At 66.6% G+C, this 18,740-nt stretch overlaps 1 protein-coding gene across 2 annotated transcripts in view; it reads right to left on the reverse strand.

Annotated features, from left to right (window-relative positions):
* Positions 1-245: 245 nt before the first annotated feature.
* The window catches only part of BOP1 (BOP1 ribosomal biogenesis factor), a 103,820-nt gene continuing 85,325 nt past the window's right edge, over positions 246-18,740 (reverse strand). For both annotated transcript variants that reach the window (XM_073329845.1, XM_073329846.1), the window contains exons 4-16: positions 10,864-11,018; positions 9,877-9,994; positions 9,368-9,469; positions 9,054-9,266; positions 8,056-8,217; positions 7,597-7,677; positions 5,931-6,000; positions 4,623-4,755; positions 3,734-3,914; positions 2,339-2,627; positions 1,794-1,878; positions 900-1,007; positions 246-628 (exon numbers count right to left, since the gene is read on the reverse strand). In XM_073329845.1, the coding sequence (XP_073185946.1) occupies positions 475-628; positions 900-1,007; positions 1,794-1,878; positions 2,339-2,627; positions 3,734-3,914; positions 4,623-4,755; positions 5,931-6,000; positions 7,597-7,677; positions 8,056-8,217; positions 9,054-9,266; positions 9,368-9,469; positions 9,877-9,994; positions 10,864-11,018 (1,851 nt within the window). In that variant the 3' untranslated portion in view covers positions 246-474. The remainder of the gene's footprint in view (positions 629-899; positions 1,008-1,793; positions 1,879-2,338; positions 2,628-3,733; positions 3,915-4,622; positions 4,756-5,930; positions 6,001-7,596; positions 7,678-8,055; positions 8,218-9,053; positions 9,267-9,367; positions 9,470-9,876; positions 9,995-10,863; positions 11,019-18,740) is intronic.

Genomic DNA, 18,740 nt, shown 5'->3' on the forward strand with positions numbered 1-18,740 from the left:
GGCCTGGCGGTTAGCTGCCCTTGGCAGTGGATCTGCGGAGCTGTGTCGGGGAGCTGATGTGACCTCAGCCCAGCTCCCTGTCTGCCAGCGCTGGGGTGAGGGCTGGCAGCACTAAGGGGCCCTGCTGGAGGACCCCCCAGGGCAGGAGGGAGGTTCTGCAAGGACCACCTGTGTCTGGAGCTGGCCCCCAGGGGAGGTGGGCCCTTGCCCAGGCCCCAGCCCACACAGGACAGTACCGCAGCCCGTTTGTGTCCAGAGGAGTTTAATGAGAGACCCCGTGCGTCCCGGTGTGGAGCCCAGGGCATGGCTCCCAAGGCAGGCAGCCTGCTCCAGCCCCGGCTTGGGCTCCGTCCCTGCCCCTCCTGGGCAGGGCAGGGCAGGGACGGGTGAAGAGAAGCCCGCGGTGCCGCTCGCAGTCCCCAGGCTGGCCTGGCGAAGCCCCGGTGCCATGCAGGGCCGGTGGCCGCGCTGGGGTTACGCAAAGAGGCGGATGGAGGCGTCGGCGCCCGAGGAGAAGAGCCAGGGCTGGGTGGGATGGAAGAGGACGTCCAGCACGCCCAGGTCCCGGGCCGGCGCGTGGCCCTTCAGCACCTTCACGGGCACGATCAGCGGGTTCTGCAGCAGGTCACTAGGACAAAGGGGACGGGGTAAGGGGGGGCTGTGACCCCGAGACGCGCTCGGGCACTTGGCTGCCCACCCCACACACCCTGCCCAGGGACGTGGGTTGCTCCAGCCCACAGAGGGCCCAGAGATGCCCAGGGTCCGTGCCCATGGGTGGCAATGCTGGCTGCTTGACTGCCCTCGCCCTCTGGCACTGGGGGCTGCCCCCTGTCTCCCCCTCCCCACGTCTGGTCGCACCGTGGCGCCAAGCCCTTCCTCCCCCCCGGGCCCGCGCATACTTGTAGACCATGCCGTGGCAGACGATGACGCTCCCGTCGTCCGAGCCCGAGGCGAAGAGTGGGTAGTGCCTGTGGAAGGCCACGCTTCTCAGCGCCTTCTTGTGGTGTCTGCAAGAGACCCCCGCAAGCGCCGGTCAGTGCCAGGACCCGCGGGGTCCCCCTCAGCACCCTGCGACGGGCCCCTGCGTGGCTGGGCAGTGCCTAGGGGCCCTGCAGCAACCAGCCGCTGAGCCACCTGGGACAGAGCGACGCCAGCCTGGGCGTGAGGGGGAGATGGGGTCTGACAATCCTGCTCGTGGGTTGGGGCAGCCAGGGGGGTGAGAACTGCCTTGGGGCTCCCCAAAGGGGGCAAGGAGCAGCTGATCCAGCTGAGGGAATCCGGTGCTGGGCCAGGTGAGCAGTGAGATGGCAATTGGTGGGGGGGCACGCAGCAGGGAGAGACGCCTCGTCCCTACAGTGCTCTGGGGAGACCCCCAGAACGCCCCCATGCCAGAGGGGGTGACGGCAGAGCTGGGCCTTCCCTGGAGCCTGGGCAGGGTGCCAGCCCCCGAAGGGCAGGGAGCAGCCTGGGCGCAGGAGCCCGGGGGCAGGACCAAGAGGCTGCACTGGGCCAGGGAGTGGAGGGAGGGGTGGCGGGGCAGGTGAGCTTGAGCCCAGCTGCACTGGGCTGTGGGGAAGGCGGAGAGGGGAGGTTGGGGGGAATGTGGGCGTGCGGGGCAGGCGGGAGGGGGTGGCTGTGGGTAGGTGGAGAGGGGAGGCTGGGGGGAATGCGGGGCGGGCGGGGAGGCTGGGGGGAATGCAGCTGGAGGCCGGGTGGAGAGGTGAGGCTGGGGGGAATGCGGGCGGGGGGGGCAGCCGGGCAGGTGAGCTCGGGCCCAGCCGCGGCACGCTCACCTCAGCACGCGGTAGGGCTTGGTGGACAGGTCCAGGTCGAACCAGGCCAGCTTGCTGTCGTAGCTCCCACAGATCAGGTTGTCTCCTGCCCGAGGGAAGGGGAGTGAGCTGGGCACTGCCAGCAGCCACGGCCCCTGCAGGGGTGTCGCACGCACCGGGGTCCCCGGCTGCAGAGGTCAGACCCCCCCCGACAATGTCCCCCTGCGGCAGCAACTCGCCCCCACCCAACACCGGGAACCCCCCCAACATTGCACCCCTCGCCCCACCACCAGGCCCCCCCCGCAGCAGCATCGTGCCCTTCTGACACCAGCCCACCCCCTGCGGCAATGTGCCCCCCCCACCCCGACTGTGCCCACGTGGCTGAGGGGACAGGATCCTCCTGCCACCCCCCGTCCTACAGGAGCTCCCCCACCTCCCTCCGCAGCCTGGCCGGGGCTGGGCAAAGGAGCGCGCGTCGGCCTGGTGGCTGGGCCCCATCCCCAGGACGCCCCCCGCCAAGGGACGGCGGGGCAGCGCCCAGGGCAGCTGCCGGGGGCCCCACGTACCTGCGGGGTGGACGGCCATGCTGGACACCCACTTGCAGTTGGTCAGCAGCTTCTTGGCGAGCTCCTGCTTGAGCAGGTTGTAGAGGCGGACGCAGCGCTGGGTGGCCACGAAGAAGAAGGGCCGCAGCGGGTGGAAGAGGACGCACTGCACCTGCCCCTTGCTCCGGCGGAAGGGGCTCTGGCTCCAGCGCTTGCTGGCCTGGTGGATCAGCACCTGCGTGTGGCCGTCGGCAGCCAGGACGCTGGCCAGGTAGTCGCCTCGGGGGTGCCAGGTCACCTGCTTCACGGGCTGCGGAGCGGCACGGCCAGATGTCAGCTGCGGCCTGGGGCCACGGGGAGCCGCGCAGCCGGGCTGGGAGACAGGGCCCCCACGGCAGCGGCGGGGCCAGGGCTGTTTGCATGGCTCAGTCCCTGGGGCGCTCCGGGCACAGGCGCTCGGACCCCCCGGGAACCTGGCTCAGTCCCTGGGGCGCTCGGACCCCCCCGGGAACCTGGCTCAGTCCCTGGGGCGCTCGGACCCCCCGGGAACCTGGCTTGGAGCGCTCTGGGCACGGGCGCTCGGACCCCCCGGGAACATGGCTCAGTCCCTGGGGCGCTCGGACCCCCCCGGGAACGTGGCTCAGTCCCTGGGGCGCTCGGACCCCCCGGGAACGTGGCTCAGTCCCTGGGGCGCTCGGACCCCCCGGGAACGTGGCTCAGTCCCTGGGGCGCTCGGACCCCCCTGGGAACCTGGCTCAGTCCCTGGGGCGCTCGGACCCCCCTGGGAACGTGGCTCAGTCCCTGGGGCGCTCGGACCCCCCTGGGAACGTGGCTCAGTCCCTGGGGCGCTCGGACCCCCCGGGAACGTGGCTCAGTCCCTGGGGCGCTCGGACCCCCCGGGAACGTGGCTCAGTCCCTGGGGCGCTCGGAGCCCCCGGAAATGTGGCTCAATCCCTGGGGCGCTCGGACCCCCCGGGAACCTGGCTCAGTCCCTGGGGCGCTCGGAACCCCCGGGAACCTGGCTCAGTCCCTGGGGCGCTCGGAGCCCCCGGGAACGTGGCTCAATCCCTGGGGCGCTCGGAACCCCCGGGAACCTGGCTCAGTCCCTGGGGCGCTCCGGGCACGGGCGCTTGGACCCCCCGGGAACCTGGCTCAGTCTCTAGGGCGCTCGGACCCCCCGGGAACCTGGCTCAGTCCCTGGGATGCTCCGGACACGGGTGCTCAGACTCCCCGGGAACCTGGCTCAGTCCCTGGGGCGCTCGGACCCCCTGGGAACGTGGCCGCTGGCAGAACCCGAGCAGGCCAGGCGAGGTGACATGGGCCCAGCATGTGGGGACAACACTCACCCTCCCACGAAGCGCTGGGAAGAGTTCCCCACCCCGCTCCAGGCCCCCCGCGCCCCAGCCCCCCCCGTACCTTCCCGTGCTGGATGATCAGACGGACACCTCTGCCGTGCTCCGCGCCGGCCGCCACGGCCCAGGTGACGGGCTGCAGCCGCTCCTCCTCCGGCGGCACGTAGCCCTCGATCAGTTGGTCCGTGGCCGCGTACAGCAGCTTGTCCCCGAGGCAGGGGTTCACCAGCAGGACAGACTGCTCCCTGCGCGGGGCACTGCGGGTCAGAGCCGGGGACAGGGCCTCGCCCTGCCTCCTTGCCCTGCGTGCTCACGACAGCCTCGGCCAAGGCCTATGGGAAGGGGAACCAGTGCTGGGCCCCAGGGGGCCTGCCAGTGTCCCACCTCTGCCCCAAGAGCTCTGAAATCCAGCTGCACGCTGGGGGCCAGCACTGGCAGAGAGCAGGGGAAGGGGGCAAGTGATGCCTCGGGAGGGCACACAGAGAGGAGATGTGGGCTGAGGGTGGCCAGTGACCTGGAGATGAGAGGGGGCTTGGAGTGGGGGGGGGGGGGTCATCGGGCTGAGGCGGGTCACACAGAGATGAGATGGGATGTGGGGGGTCACAGGGCTGGGGAGGGGCTGGGGGGTGTCACACAGAGAGGAGATCGTGTGACCCCCCACCCCAAGATGAGATGGGCTGGGGGGGTCACAGGGCTGGGGAGGGGCTGGGGGTCGCAGCGGGGGGGGTCACATGGAGATAAGATGGGGGAGGGGGTCACAGGGCTGGGGGGTGTCAAACTGAGATGGGACGGGAGGGTCACAGGGCTGGGGGTCGCAGCGGGGGGGTCACACAGTGATAAGATGGGATGGGGAGGTCACAGGGCTGGGGGGGGTCACACGGCGATGAGATGGGATGGGGAGGTCACAGGGCTGGGGGGGTCACAGAGAGAAGATGGGGCGGAGGGTCACTCACACAGCCACGGCCACCAGGCAGACGGCGGGGTTGGGGTTCCAGGCGACGCTCTTCACCACGCCCTCCACCGGGAGGGTTTTCATGCAGCGGGCGCTGCTCACCTCCCAGAACCGCACCGTGCCGTCATCGGAGCCTGCAGGACAGGCCAGCGGGTGGGTCCCCGAACAGGCAGGGGCCAGGCCCCGTCCCGCGCCCCCCGGCCAAGGCAGGCAGCGGGAGAGCGCCATGTCTGGCCCCGAGGGCACTAGCAGCAGAGCAGGGATGGGAAGGGCTCCGCGGGGCGCCAGGGAGCCCGCTTCCGCTCACAGCGGCAAGGACCTACCGGGCTGGGCTGTGGCCAGAACATGGTGAGCTCCCAACAAGGCCTTGGCCCCAGCTCTGGGCAGGGCCATTTACAGCCGCTCGAGGGGCAGCTCAGCAGCCCGGGCTCCCTGAAGGGGAAGTGGGTCGGCATGGAGCCAGGACGAGCGCCCCTGCTGAGCCGCCCCCCGGCAGCACCGGGCTCCTGGCGCCGCACTGGGGCCCTGAACTGGCCTGGCTGTGAGCCCCCTGGGGCAGCTGCTGCCTAGGCTGGTTTGCTCCGGGCCCCTGCAGAGACCCAGAGCCGGGGCTGGGTGTGAAGGGAGAGGGGCAATCCCCTCCCACGCTCGCCGCTTAACGCCTGATCTCACCCACTTTCCAAGCCCGTGGCCAGGAATCCAGCGGTTGTGAAACTCCCGACGGCGCGCAGGCCACCCCACGGGAGCCGCCAGCCCGGAACCGCTGGAGCTCGATGTGCCGTTAACCTGCCCTCTGCTCCCAATGCCCTGCGTGCCAGCCCGCTCCCCACGCGGCCCAGCCACGCAGGAGACGCAGCCTCGGCCTGGGGCGCCGGAAGTGGATGGGAAATCCCATGGAATCAGGGATTGCCACGAGCGTGCGCTGGGACGGGCGATGGTCCTATCACTGGCACCTGCCTCGTGCCCAGTGGAACTCAGCGCCCCGGAAGCGAGGCACGGGGCCAGCCAGAGCGGCCGGGGGCCGCACGGGCAAGGGCTGGGATCAAATCTCCCCTTGCCCTGGGAGCCAGCTCCAGGCCTCTCCTTCCTTCACATCCCCTTTCAACCAGCTGGCCCCTGCCCGCTGCAGTGCCACGGGAGAGCCCGGCGGGCCGGGAGGTGGCTGCTCCTCGGCTACACACACAGTTGTGACAGACACATGCGGAGGAGCCCAGGCTGCTGGGTGCCGCCCCTCGCCCCTCGCCACCACTGAGGGGTTTGCGAGGCTCCGGGCCGGCCGGGCGCCACCCCCTGGGCACAGAGAACTTACCTGACACCAGCCACTGCCCGCTGGGGGAGATGCTGAGGCAGCGCACAAGGCTGGTGTGCCCACGGTAGACCTGGGGGAGACAATGAGAAGGGTGAGGAGCCGCCAGTGCCACTCTCTAGCGTTCAGCTCGCCCGGGACGCCCCTGCGCACGCAGCAACGAGCCCTGGCCTGGCGGCTGGGGCTCCAGGTGCCCTTCTCCCCCGGCTAACGGGCTCGGGCAGCTCTGGAGGCACTGGGACGCTGACGCCAGGGCTAGCAGCTCCGCGCAGCCCGAGCTCAGTCTGCTCCAGCATCCGTCCCCAGCTCAGGCCTGCGCCTGCCAATGGCCACAGCTGCCTCCAGCCCTGGGGCAGAGATGGGCCCGGACCATGGGGGAGGCTGGAGAGCGACGGACAGGCCCACGTGGGGTTTGAGAGCTGTGACTGCTGCTGGCCACACGCGATGTGAAGCTGCTGTACCCCCCTCTCCCGCTGGGGCCAGCTCCATGCCAGCTCTGGGACTGGTCTGGCCACCCACGGCGTCTGGTCCTGGCAACGGCACGTCCTTTCTCTTGCTCAGAGGACGATGCCCCAGGCCACACTCAACCTCTGGACAGGGGTGGGTCCACAAGAACATCAGACTGGCCAGACGAGGCCCTACCAAGGGTCCCGCTAGCCCGGGGTCCCATCTTCTGACTGGGGCTGGTGCCAGAGCACCAGAGGGAATGAACAGACCAGGGCAATTACCAAGGGACGCCCGGTCCCAGCTTCTGGCAGTCAGAAGTTTAGGGACACCCAAAGCAGGGGGTTGTGTTCCTGCCCATCCCGGCTAATAGCCACCGATGGGTCTATCCCCCAGGAACTTTTCTTTTTGGAATCCAGTTATACTTTGGGCCTTCACAACATCCCCTGGCAGCGAGTCCCACAGGCTGACTGTGTTGTGTGAAGAAATACTTCCTCTGGTTTGTTTTAAACCTGCTGCCTATTAAATTTATTGGGTGACCCCTGGGCTCTTTTGTTACGTGAAGGGGTAAATAACACTTCCTCATTCACTTTCTCCACCCGTCATGATTTTATAGACCTCTAGCATATCCCCCCTTAGATGTCTCTTTTCCAAGCTGAACAAGTCCCAGTCTTATTATCCCTCCTCATACGGCAGCCGTTCCAGACCCCTCATCTCTGCTTTTCTTAATTCTAACGTATCTCTTTTAAGGTGGGGGGACCAGACCTGCACCCAGTACTCACGGTATGGGCAGACCAGAGACTGAGATGGGACATTATGATACTTGCTGTCTTACTATCTGTCCCATTCCTAATGGGACTGGTTCATGTCCCGGATGAGGAGCCTTCGTTACCCCTTATCACAGCTTCAAATGTCAGGAGTCAAGGTTATTCTCCCCTATATGCCTAGTGACGGGGTGTCTGGGTGGCCTCCTGCAGCAGGGAGTTCTGCAGCTGCCCTGCTCCCTATGTGCCCCCTTAAGCCCTGTGTTCTGGGATGGGGAAGGAGGCTCCCATCATTGCTCACTGCCCCCTTCTGAGCTTTTCTTTCCAGCCTAACTAATCCCCCTCTTCCAGACTCCTCAGCCTCCTTCACTCCCAGCCCCACCCTGGTCTCTGTTCTCCTCTGTGTGCCCCCTCCCCTCGCTCGCGGCAGCCCTGAACACCACAGGGCCGCACGGCATTACCAGGGCCTGCGTGGTGGGGAATGGCTGCAGGTCCCGCGGCTTTGGCAGCTTGGGGATCAGGTCTTCCGGGTCCACGTTCACCTGCAAGAGAACCAAGCCCATGTAGCGCACAGGGGGCTCAGTCTGCCCCCCACAGGGTCGCCCCACTTGGGGGTGCCGGGCAGCAGGCTACTGGCCAGGGGACACTGCTGCATCCCACTCTGTAAAGGGGCAGCAAGCAGGAGCCATAAGGCAGAGCTCGTGAGTTGTGTGTGTGTGTGGGGCGGGGGGGGGTTGTTTGCCTTCAGCTGGCCCCTCGCTGCTCCAAGCCAGCCCCCGGAGTCACTGCCTCCCCAGTCCCTGGCGTGCGAGGTGGGTGTCCTGCCCTTGGCTCTGCTGCTGCGGGAGCGACCGGGCCCTGGCTCCGAGCTCTGCTGGGCCAGTGGCCCAGGCCGCCCGAGCCAGCGCCCCCCGGCTCACCCTCATCTTCCTCTGGCGCGGGCACAGGTAGAGGTCGAGGCAGCGCTCGAAGCGCTCGTGGATGAAGCGGGCGTAGGCTGGCACTGCACGCAGGCACCGGTGCTGCTGGGGCAGGACGTTCAGCTTCCGCTCCGCCGCCTCCTGCTGCTCCCAGGCCAGCTTCTGCGGGGCAAAGGGCAAAGGTCAACAGCTGGCCCCCAAACCAGGCCCCTCTCCTAGGACCTGCTTTCCGTCCCCTCCCCAGGGGGGCCTCAGGCGCCCAGAGCCCGGCTGCCTGGGGCAGAGGGAGTGTCAGAGCCTGGGAACCAAGCCCATGGCAGCGCCGAGGGGCCCGGCCCAGAGAACTGCTCCCCTGCACTGGCCACAGACTCACAGAAACATGGGGCTGGAAGGGACCTCGAGGGGCCATGGACTCCAGCCCCCTGCGCTGGGGCAGGGCCGAGGAACCCGAGTTTGTCCAGCCAAGGACGGGGACCCCACAGCCTCCCTGGGCCGGCTGTTCCAGAGCTTAACTCCCCAGCCTGTTCCTAATCTCTGACCTAACGCTCCCTTGCTGCAAGTTGAGCCCGTTACTTCCTGTCCGGCCCTCAGTGGCCCCGGAGCACAGCCGGGCTCAGGCCTGTGGTAGAGGCTGGGGATCAGGGCTGAGCAGAGCAGGACAGTGACCTCTCGTGTGTGCACCCTGGAAGGACATTAGCCCTTTTCGCAGCTGCACCCCACTGCTGGGTCATGCTCAGCATGGGAGCCGTTGTCACCCCGGCCCCTTCTCAGTGCCGCAGCCTCGCCACGGGGTCCCCACTGGGTAGCTGTACCTTTGCACTTGTCTGTATTGAATTTCACCCATGCCGAACCTGCCTGCAGCACCCTCGGGAGCTCCCCGCACACAGAGTGCAGCCTCCATAGCCCCATGAGCCCCTCAATACCCACACACAGCCCCCCCCCCCTCGTGGAACACCCCCCCACATACACAGACAGAGCACCCCCTCCTCGCCCCTCACCTCCTCCTCGCTGAGCAGGTACTCGGGCGGGGGGTTGTACGACTCCTCGTGGCCCGGCAGCCGCAGCTTTGGGGCTGGCACGTGCATCTTGTGGCGCCCCAGGATGGAGTTGGGGTCCTCCTGGGCCCAGAGGTCATAGTAGGTGGGCGTGTCCTCCTTGGGCTTGCGAGGTTTGATCCAGCCCATCTTGATGGCATGGACCAGCTTGGAGACCTGCCGAGCAGGGAGAGGCCACAGACGGGTCAGCGCCAGGATTGAGGGGGGCCTGGCTGGGGGCCCAGCTCCGGGGGCAGCTGGCGCTGACAGGCTCTTACCTTCTCCTTCTCCAGGAGGGAGGGAATGAAGCTGCGCTTGTCGGCTGGGCGGTTCGTCACCGGGTGGATCATCACCTGGCTGCTGAAGAAGTCAATGGCTGGCTGGGAAGGGAGAGCAAGGGGTCACTCCGGCTGCCCCGGCCCGCTGAGCAGGGATCAGCCCGGCTCCTTCCCTCGGCCCACTGGGTCCCCGCCCAGCCTGGGAAGGCAGGAGGGCGACGGGCTGCAGGAAGTGGCGTCCCTGGGGGGAGGGGAGGGAGCCCCCCTGGAGATGGTGTCCCTGGGTGGAGGAGGGGAAGGAGAGGGAGCCCCACACAGGCCCACCCCAGAGGGGGTGGCCATGAGGGGCGGAGATGAGGCCCAGCCCAGGGAGGCTGCGAGGGAGATGCACGGAATGACCAACCCCAGGGGGGAGGGGAGGGAGCCCCGGAGGTGGTGGCCGTGCGGGAGGGGAAGAGGAGGGAGCCCCCGACAGGCCCAGCCCCGGAGGCGGCAGCAGGGTCCCCTACCTCATAGGGGTTGACGTGCACGTCTCCGAATTGCCCTTTCTGCAGACGCTGTGCCAGCTCCACCTGCTCGTCCGTCAGCCTCAGGTCCGCCCCCGTCTGCTTGTCCTGCACTGTCCGCCTGCGGGAAAGCGGCACGTGAGGGGCGAGGGCCAGGCTGCCGCACGGTCTATCCCCGTGGGGCCCATCAGGAGGGTGCTCCGCTCCCAAAGCCCATCTCGGCGCTGTCCTGCAGGAGGCAAGCCCCCTTCCCGCGTCCTCGAACCGGCCCCGACCGGCAGTCCCCTCCTCCCAGAGCCGGCTCCTCCAGGGCAGGGGCAGGACGCGAGGCTGCAGACCTGGCCCCTTCGCCAGCCCTGCGTTGGCTGGGAGTGAGTGGGAGGTGGCTGGGCCCGGGTGGGCGATGGCGGGACTATGGCTCGGCTCCCGCCCCCCACAAGTGCACAGAGGGCTCTGCAGGGTGCAGGCAGAGGGACGGGGGGAACTCATTCTCCAGGCTGTGCCGCTCTGTCCACCGGCCCGCAGGGGGAGAGCTGCCGGAAAGCCACGGCAGAGAGCCCAGGGTCCCAGCCCCCGGCCAGCACGGGGCGCGTGAGAGTCTGCTCTGGGTTCACTGCTGTGCAGAGAGTGGCACAGAGGGTGCCTGGGCTCTGCTCCCCCCACCACGGGGCACAGGGGCAGCAGCAGGCGAGGGGAGCACCCCGGATCCCGTGCCTGGGGAGGAGACACACAGGAGCCAGCCGAAAGCTGAAGGGTTGCCCCGTGGGCTCCGAACACGGCAGTGCGTTGAGCTTTCCCCGGGGCAGCAGGCTTCAGACACCAGGCAGGTGGAGGTACATGCTGGGGCTGCCCAGGCTTTGGAGAGGGGGACGCGCACCCCTTTAGCCTGCCTGGGAGCGTGACCCCAGGCTGGGGCGGTGGGAGCGCTTATGCCCCTGGCCTGGAACTCAGGGCGTTCCTGGGGGAAGCAGCAGGACCCCAGCCCCTCACCAGTAATCGGGGTTCTCCATCTTGTCCAGGAACTTGTCCAGCTCATCCTTGGTTCGGACCGGCTTGTAGATCCTCTTGCCGTCCAGGTCGTAGCCGATGTGCGGGTAGTCCTGGTACCACTCCATGGGGATGTTGCCCACTGTGTTACGCACATCCTGCAGTGGGACAGACAGCGGGAGGTGAGTTCGCACGGTGCTCCTCCCTGGTGGGTCTCAGAGGGGATCAGTCTGACCTCCCGTCTAGGCCAGAGACTCGCCCCCAGACCACTCCTAGAGCAGAGCTGTTAGAAACAGCCCGTCTGACTGAAACTCTGCCAGCGATGGATAATTCACCCCCCCTTGGTAAGGCGTTCCAAGGGTTAATTACGCTATTCAAAATATAGGCCTTCCGTCTAGTGTGAACGTGTCTAGCGTCAGCTTCCAGCCACGGGATCAGGGCAGACCTCTCTTCGCTAGCGTGAAGAGCCCACGATTAAATGTGTGCTCCCCATGTAGGTACTTACAGACTGTGAGCAACTCACCCCTTAACCAGCTCCTAGTTAAGCAAAACAGACGGCGCTCCTGGAGTCTCTCGCTCGAAGGCAGGCTTTCTAACCAGTTAATCATTCCTGACTCTTCTCTGCACCCCCTCTCCCATTTATCACCCTCCTTGTACCATGGGCACCAGAACTGGACCCAGGATCCCAGCAGCGCTTGCACCAGGGCCAGATACAGAGGTACAATAACCTCTCTGCTCCTCCTCGAGATTCCCATTTATGCATTCAAGGATCCCAGTAGCCCTTTTGGCCATAGAGTTGCACTGGGAGCTGATTATCCATCCCCAAATCTTTCAGTCACTGCTTCCCAGGACAGTGCCCTCCATCCTGGAAGTACGGCCTGCTCTGTCCCCAGAGGGCTACGCTGACATTAGCCAGATGAAAACACGTTTTGTTTGCCTGCGCCCAGTTCACCAAGCGAGCCCAAGTGCTGGGTCAGCGGCCTGGCCTCTTCGTTATCTGCCACTCCCCCACGTTTCCGAGTCATCGGCAACCGGAACCAGGGATGGTTTGATGTTTTCTTCCAGGTCACGGATCGAAGTGTTAACTAGCGCAGGGCCAAACATCGATCCCTGGGGGAGCCCTCCAGAAGCTCACGCACGCGGGGAGCATTCCCTGCGTATGGTTGTACTTGGAGAGCGTGTGTAATGCCATCCCGCCGTCTGAGCACATCACAGCACCACCGTCACCTCCTCCCCCTTCGGTCCACGTGCTACTGCACCCGTGTGCCCGCCCCGCCTCCCCCCAGGAACCTGGACGGCTGGCAGCCCTCGCTCCCCACCCACCCCTCCGGCTGGCTGCAGGTCAGCGTTCTGCTCTGCTCGGCCTGGGCAGAGACCCAGGTTCGCTTCTCTCCTTTTGCCGGGCCTGCCTTGAGAAACCCTGGTCAAGATGGCGCAAGGCCCACGGGGACCTATCGGCTTGACTGGCTGCAGGGTCCCAAAGTTGGCTGTGACTGTGTTCGACAGCCCAGGGAGCGCCAGGAGCTTTCTTGGGAGCCCCGGTGCACGCGTAGGAGACAGCCGGCCGCAGCGTCAGCACCCTCTCTGCAGAAACTTCTGCAGCCAACACAAGTGCAGATGGGGATGAGCCCCCTAGGAAAGGCTCCCGCCTGCGGGCCTCACCCCTCAGCAGGTCAGCTGCAAACACCCAGGGCATCATTTCCCCGGCAGCTGGCATGCCGTCCGGCTCCACTCTCCCCAGCCAGTCCCCACCCTTTCGCCCCAGCTGGCCTGCCCTGCAGGGGAATGGGCATGGAGAAGGGTCCTGCGCCCAGCTGAGACACTCTCTCCAGAAACTGAAGCCATTCTGTGCCCTCCCAGCGGACGTGCAGCAAATCCCAGCTGTGACCCACCGGTGCGCCTGGCTCCCCCATGCCGTGCTCCATGGCTGCCGCGTTCGTTCCAGCACACCGCCGGCAGCACGCAGAGCCCTGGGCGGGGGAACGGAGCCACAGGTCCCTGCAGTGGGGGGGAGACTGACAGCCCCAGAGCTGCCAGCAGCCAAGCCAGGACTCCAAAGCATGCCAAAGGCCCTGGGCAGATGCTGGGCATGTGGTGCCCTCCCCCAGGGCTCTGCGGGCTGCAGATGGCTCCGGGGGCTCCCATCCTGCCCTGGGTCATTAGCAGCGCAGAGCAATCCCTGCTCACTACGGATGTAAAGGGAACAAAAGAGCCCTGGGGGCGATATGCCTGCAACCCCCCCTCGGCCAGCAGAGCGTTCCCAGCCTTCCGCTGCCTGCCGGGGAAACAACATCAAGGTAAGCACCTGGCACGCCTCACTGACCCCACCAGGGAGAGTTTAAAGGCCTCTAACGGCTTCCTGATTGGAACCATGGCCAGGCTGCAGCTGAGGGCAGAGCGCTCATTACCCGCAGCACAGGGAGGTCCCCCATTGGCCTTCGCAGGCTTGTTAAACACACGGGCAGGGGCTGGTCAGCCGCGCACGTTCCAGCACCAGTCCCTCACACCGGAGCGTGCCTCATTTCCCAGGCCTCAGCCGCCAGGCCCGCTCCCCCGCGCCTGCACAGACAGACACACGCGGGCAGACATGCCCAGAGACAGAGCGACCACGGCCGTGCCCCTGGGTGACACACACGTGCACGCCCGCACACGGCCGCCCAGAGACAGAGCGACCACGGCCGTGCCCCTGGGTGACACACACGTGTACGCCCGCACACGGCCGCCCAGAGACAGAGCGACCACGGCCGTGCCCCTGGGTGACACACACGTGTACGCCCGCACACGGCCGCCCAGAGACAGAGCGACCACGGCCGTGCCCCTGGGTGACACACACGTGTACGCCCGCACACGGCCGCCCAGAGACAGAGTGACCACGGCCGTGCCCCTGGGTGACACACACGTGCACGCCCGCACACGGCCGCCCAGAGACAGAGCGACCACGGCCGTGCCACTGGGTGACACACACGTGCACGCCCGCACACGGCCGCCCACAGACAGAGCGACCACGGCCGTGCCGCTGGGTGACACACACGTGCACGCCCGCACACGGCCGCCCAGAGACAGAGCGACCACGGCCGTGCCGCTGGGTGACACACACGTGCACGCCCTCACACGGCCGCCCAGAGACAGAGCGACCACGGCCATGCTGCTGGGTTACACACACACGTGTACGCCCGCACACGGCCGCCCACAGACAGAGCGACCACGGCCGTGCCGCTGGGTGACACACACGTGCACGGCTGCACACGGCCGCCCAGAGACAGAGCGACCACGGCCGTGCCACTGGGTGACACACACGTGCACGCCCGCACACGGCCGCCCACAGACAGAGCGACCACGGCCGTGCCGCTGGGTGACGCACACGTGCACGCGCGCACACGGCCGCCCAGAGACAGAGCGACCACGGCCGTGCCACTGGGTGACACACACGTGCACGCCCTCACACGGCCGCCCAGAGACAGAGCGACCACGGCCATGCTGCTGGGTTACACACACACGTGTACGCCCGCACACGGCCGCCCAGAGACAGAGCGACCACGGCCGTGCCGCTGGGTGACACACACGTGCACGGCTGCACACGGCCGCCCAGAGACAGACCGACCACAGCCGTGCCACTGGGTGACACACACGTGCACACCCACACACGGCCGCCCACAGACAGAGCGACCATGGCCGTGCCGCTGGGTGACACACACGTGCACGCCCGCACACGGCCGCCCAGAGACAGACCGACCACGGCCGTGCTGCTGGGTTACACACACGTGCACGGCCGCACACGGCCGCCCAGAGACAGAGCGACCACGGCCGTGCCGCTGGGTGACACACACGTGCACGCCCGCACACGGCCGCCCACAGACAGACCGACCACGGCCGTGCTGCTGGGTTACACACACGTGCACGCCCGCATACGGCTGCACAGAGACAGACCGACCACGGCCGTGCCGCTGGGTGACACACACGTGCACGCCCGCACACGGCCGCCCACAGACAGAGCGACCACGGCCGTGCCGCTGGGTTACACACACGTGCACGCCCGCCCACGGCCGCCCACAGACAGAGCGACCACGGCCGTGCCGCTGGGTGACACACACGTGCACGCCCGCACACGGCCGCCCATAGACAGAGCGACCACGGCCGTGCCGCTGGGTTACACACACACGCACGCAGTGCGGGGAGAGTCGCACGTCTGCTCCAGTGGGGCTCCTGCACCTTCCTCTGCAGCCCTGGGGCTGGCCCCCATCAGAGCCTGGAGCCCGGGCTAGCTGGACCTCGGCTCTGATCCCACCTGGCAGTTCCTCTGAACACACACAATTAACCGTACCGAGAACACGGACAGCCCCCTCCTCCCAGCCGCACCGGGGTTTGCAGCACACCCTCGTTCACTCAGCCCAGCGCAGCCCATGGGACCCGCGGCCGGCACAGACCGCAGGTCCCAGCATGCCATGCAGCTGCGCGGCTCGGTCAAGGCAGCACTGCATGCTGGGACCCGGCTGGGACTATCTAAAGGAGAGGGCAGCGGGGGGATGTGGGTGGTGCCCTGTCATTGCAGGGAGCTCAGGACAGCACCCCATTGCATTCAATAGGCCAATGGCTGTGACCTGCCTCCAACCCACCCATTGGCTCTCTGCACTGGGCCAGGCGCGGGGCCAGCGGTGGCTCCCGCTCGCCCCCTCTGGAGGCGCCTGGCGGGCCCGGGGTTGAGCATAGCCAGCCCCCAATTAGCAGCTTCTGGGGCAGGAAGTGAAGCAGGGGTGTTTAAGGACCAAGCCCCCCGGTGGTGCAGGGCACAGGCTCTATGGGGCACAGGCTGCCCAGTGAGGAGGGGGCCAGTGAGCTGGGCTGAGGAGCAGACTCCGTGGCTCCCCCTGTCGCACCCCCCCGGGGAGGAAGGTGCGAACGTGACCTGCGCCCCACACTCTGCAGTCAGGGGCAACGCTCACTCGGCTGCACCATCTGGTCCCCATAAACACGTGCAGCACAACAGAGCCTCCCCAGGAAAGAGGCCAGGGGCCCCGCGGAGGCAGAGCAGCAGCCTCTGGGGCCACATCCATCACGCTCCAAGCACACGTCAGCACCGGACGTGCTCCGGCCCCGCTGGGACTCGGCCAGGAATTTCCCACTCAGGAACGGCTGGGCCACGGGACCCGCCTGCTGCACACGCAGGAAGAAACAACGGCTCGAGGGGAGCAGAGACCGTGGGTGTTACGCTGCCCGCCCCCGTGCTCCGGGGTACCTGGGCTGGGGCGGGTGAGAGGAGACGGGCACAGAGCGAGCCGCGGCAGATCCAGCTTGCCACCCGGCACTGTCCTCTTCAGCAGCCTGGCCATGCAGCTTGCAGACAGTGATGAGGGGACCAGGGTGCCCTGTGCCCATTCTGGCTTCCCCTGGCCTCTGGTGATGGGGGGTCCCAGAGCAAAGGGCCCTGGACCAACGACACAGCAGCAGCTCCCGGGGAAGGTCCTCGGACCCCGACTCCAACGCCAGAACCAAACCAACGGCGGGGAGCCGGGGGCTGTCGTTCCTTGGCCGAGGCAGGCAGGAGGCCGTCGCTGGCTGTTTCCTGGTGGGGGGGATGAGCTGGGCAATGTGCCCTGCAGCTGGTGCAGTGAGGCCCAGACGATCCCAGGGTGGGGCACACGCGCAGGTATCTGCCCCGGGGAGGAGATCTCACGGGCCTACCTGCACTGGAGGTAGCAGCCAGGCAGGGCAGCATGGCCACGGCAGGGCTCCAGTGCTCGGCGCGTTCGAAGGAGCTGCAGACGCGACGGTGACATGCCCCGTCGATGGCTGACCATGGTCTTGGCTCGCAGGCTCCTGGGGAGCGGCTGGGCGGGCCAAGGAGAGCGCCGAACCCAGGTGGATTCGTGTCCTCTCAAAGGACGAGCTTACAGAGGTGCCAGCACACGGCACTGTGAGGTGCCGGGGCAAAGCCAGCTACTCTCCGCAGAGCAAGAGATGGGAATCTGGGAGCCCATCTGATCCTGGGCAGCAGCTGAAATCAGGGGGGCTGAGATGCAGGCAGAGAGCTTGCTGGACCCGTGTCTGCCTCAGAGCAGGCAGGGAGGACCCAAAAGGGCCCAAGGTGGCCTCAGCAAAGAGCAAAACTGAAGACCTGTGGAGGGTGCGGTGGAGCCGAGATGCAAGGAGCTTCTCTGGGCCCTGCAGGCTGGAGAATGGAGCCAGGGCAAGCAGCGACCCTGATCTCATCCAGTCACAAGAGACTTGGAGCTCAGTCTGTTTAGCTTATCCCAGAGAAGGCTGAGAGGTGACGTGATCGTGGTCCACAAGCACCGACTTGGAAGAGATTTCCACCAACAGGTGGCTCCTTAGCCTGGCAGGAAATCCAGGGGCTGGACGCTGAAGGTAAAAAACTCAGACTGGAAACAAGATGCAGATTTGTAACAGCGAGGGCCACTGAAACAGCTCACCTAGGGCCCGGTGGATTCTCTACCACTTGGAGTTTGTAAATCCACCCTGGGCATCTCTTCCTAGACTATCTGCTCTAGTCCAGCCAGGAGCGATGGACAGGCTGAAGGCAGGAGACACGGGGAGTTCTCTGGACAGCAGATCAGACAAGATCGTAATGGTCCCTTTGAACGTTAACATCTATGTATCGGGAGTTCCTCCCCTCCCAAGACAAGCCCTATGGTCCCAGTGTTCTCCTGGCCCCACAGACGAGTGAGGGGTTTCACAGACCAGCCCCAGTGTGTGTCCTTGTTGACCTGCAGCCCTGTCCTAGCCCACAGCCCCCTATACCGCCCCTAAGCTTCACGCTGGCCCATTCTGGGACCACTTCCCCTCTCCCAAAGCGTTAGGGGGTGCATGGTGCTTATGGCTCACAGACCGGACCGGCCGGGATCAGGCTGCGCTGGGAGGATCTCTGCCCTGGGCGTGGAGGTGGGTAACAGACTGGAGGGGCCGCAGCATGGCCCCAAGTGCCACAATGCAGCCTTCTTCTCCTGGCTAAAGAGGCGATGCCCCTGGGAGGAAAGGGGCCAGCCAGACATGCTGCACCTTGAGCCCTGTGAGACCCGGCGCTTCAGACCCGGCGCACGGGGCAGAGCTGCAGGCAGAGACAGGCACTCGTGGGGGTGCCGAGGAGTTGGCTCCCGGGATGCAGCCAAGCTGCGACCCCGCAGCTGCGTGTCGCTAACCGTTCTAAGCCCCATTCAGCACTAGCCGAGTGGGTCTGCCCCGGCACACATCCCTCTAGCGAGCAGGCCCGGCAGCCAGCAGTAGCAAACGCTCGCTCTCAGACGGCCTCGGCCGCGCCCTGTGTAGTTAACACATCCCCGAGCGAGCGAGCGGGCGGGCGGCGCGGCCGGCAGCCCCCGCGTGAGGCTGCTGTCACTCAGCCTCACGGCTGGAAGTTGTTCTTGGGCGGGCCCAGGCATTCCTAGGCGCACATTCCTGGCAGCTGGAAAGCGTCCTAGGAAAGATTCTTTCCCCAGCATTCTCTTGAAAATATCCGGTCCACGTGGAGGAGAGGGGACGGGGCGAGCGCTCTGAGCCACGGACAGCCCACAGGCCTGGCTCAGTGCTGGCACTCAGGGCTGCAGGGCCAGACAGACGAGAGGAAAACAGGATCCAGGGAGGGGGCTGAGCGGGCCCTGCCCTTCAGAACGACGCTCGGTAGCGGGGCAAGAAGGGGGTTAGATAGAACTGGCGGCTGCCCAACAGGAGGGGGTGCTGGCTGGGGTAACAGCCATCCATCCATGCTCCCTGCCACCCAGGGAGGGACTGCAGCTCCTGGGCCCCTCACTCCTGCCTGGGTGTGAGGAAAGGCTCAGACACTGGGGAGCGCTCTCAGAACCCTGGTCCCATTTGTGCTTTCCGAGGAAGCAATCCAAGCTGCCCCCTGGGGGACTGTCCCCAAGCAC

The sequence above is a fragment of the Lepidochelys kempii genome, chromosome 2 (assembly GCF_965140265.1).
Source record: "Lepidochelys kempii isolate rLepKem1 chromosome 2, rLepKem1.hap2, whole genome shotgun sequence".
Lineage (NCBI taxonomy): Eukaryota > Metazoa > Chordata > Testudines > Cheloniidae > Lepidochelys > Lepidochelys kempii.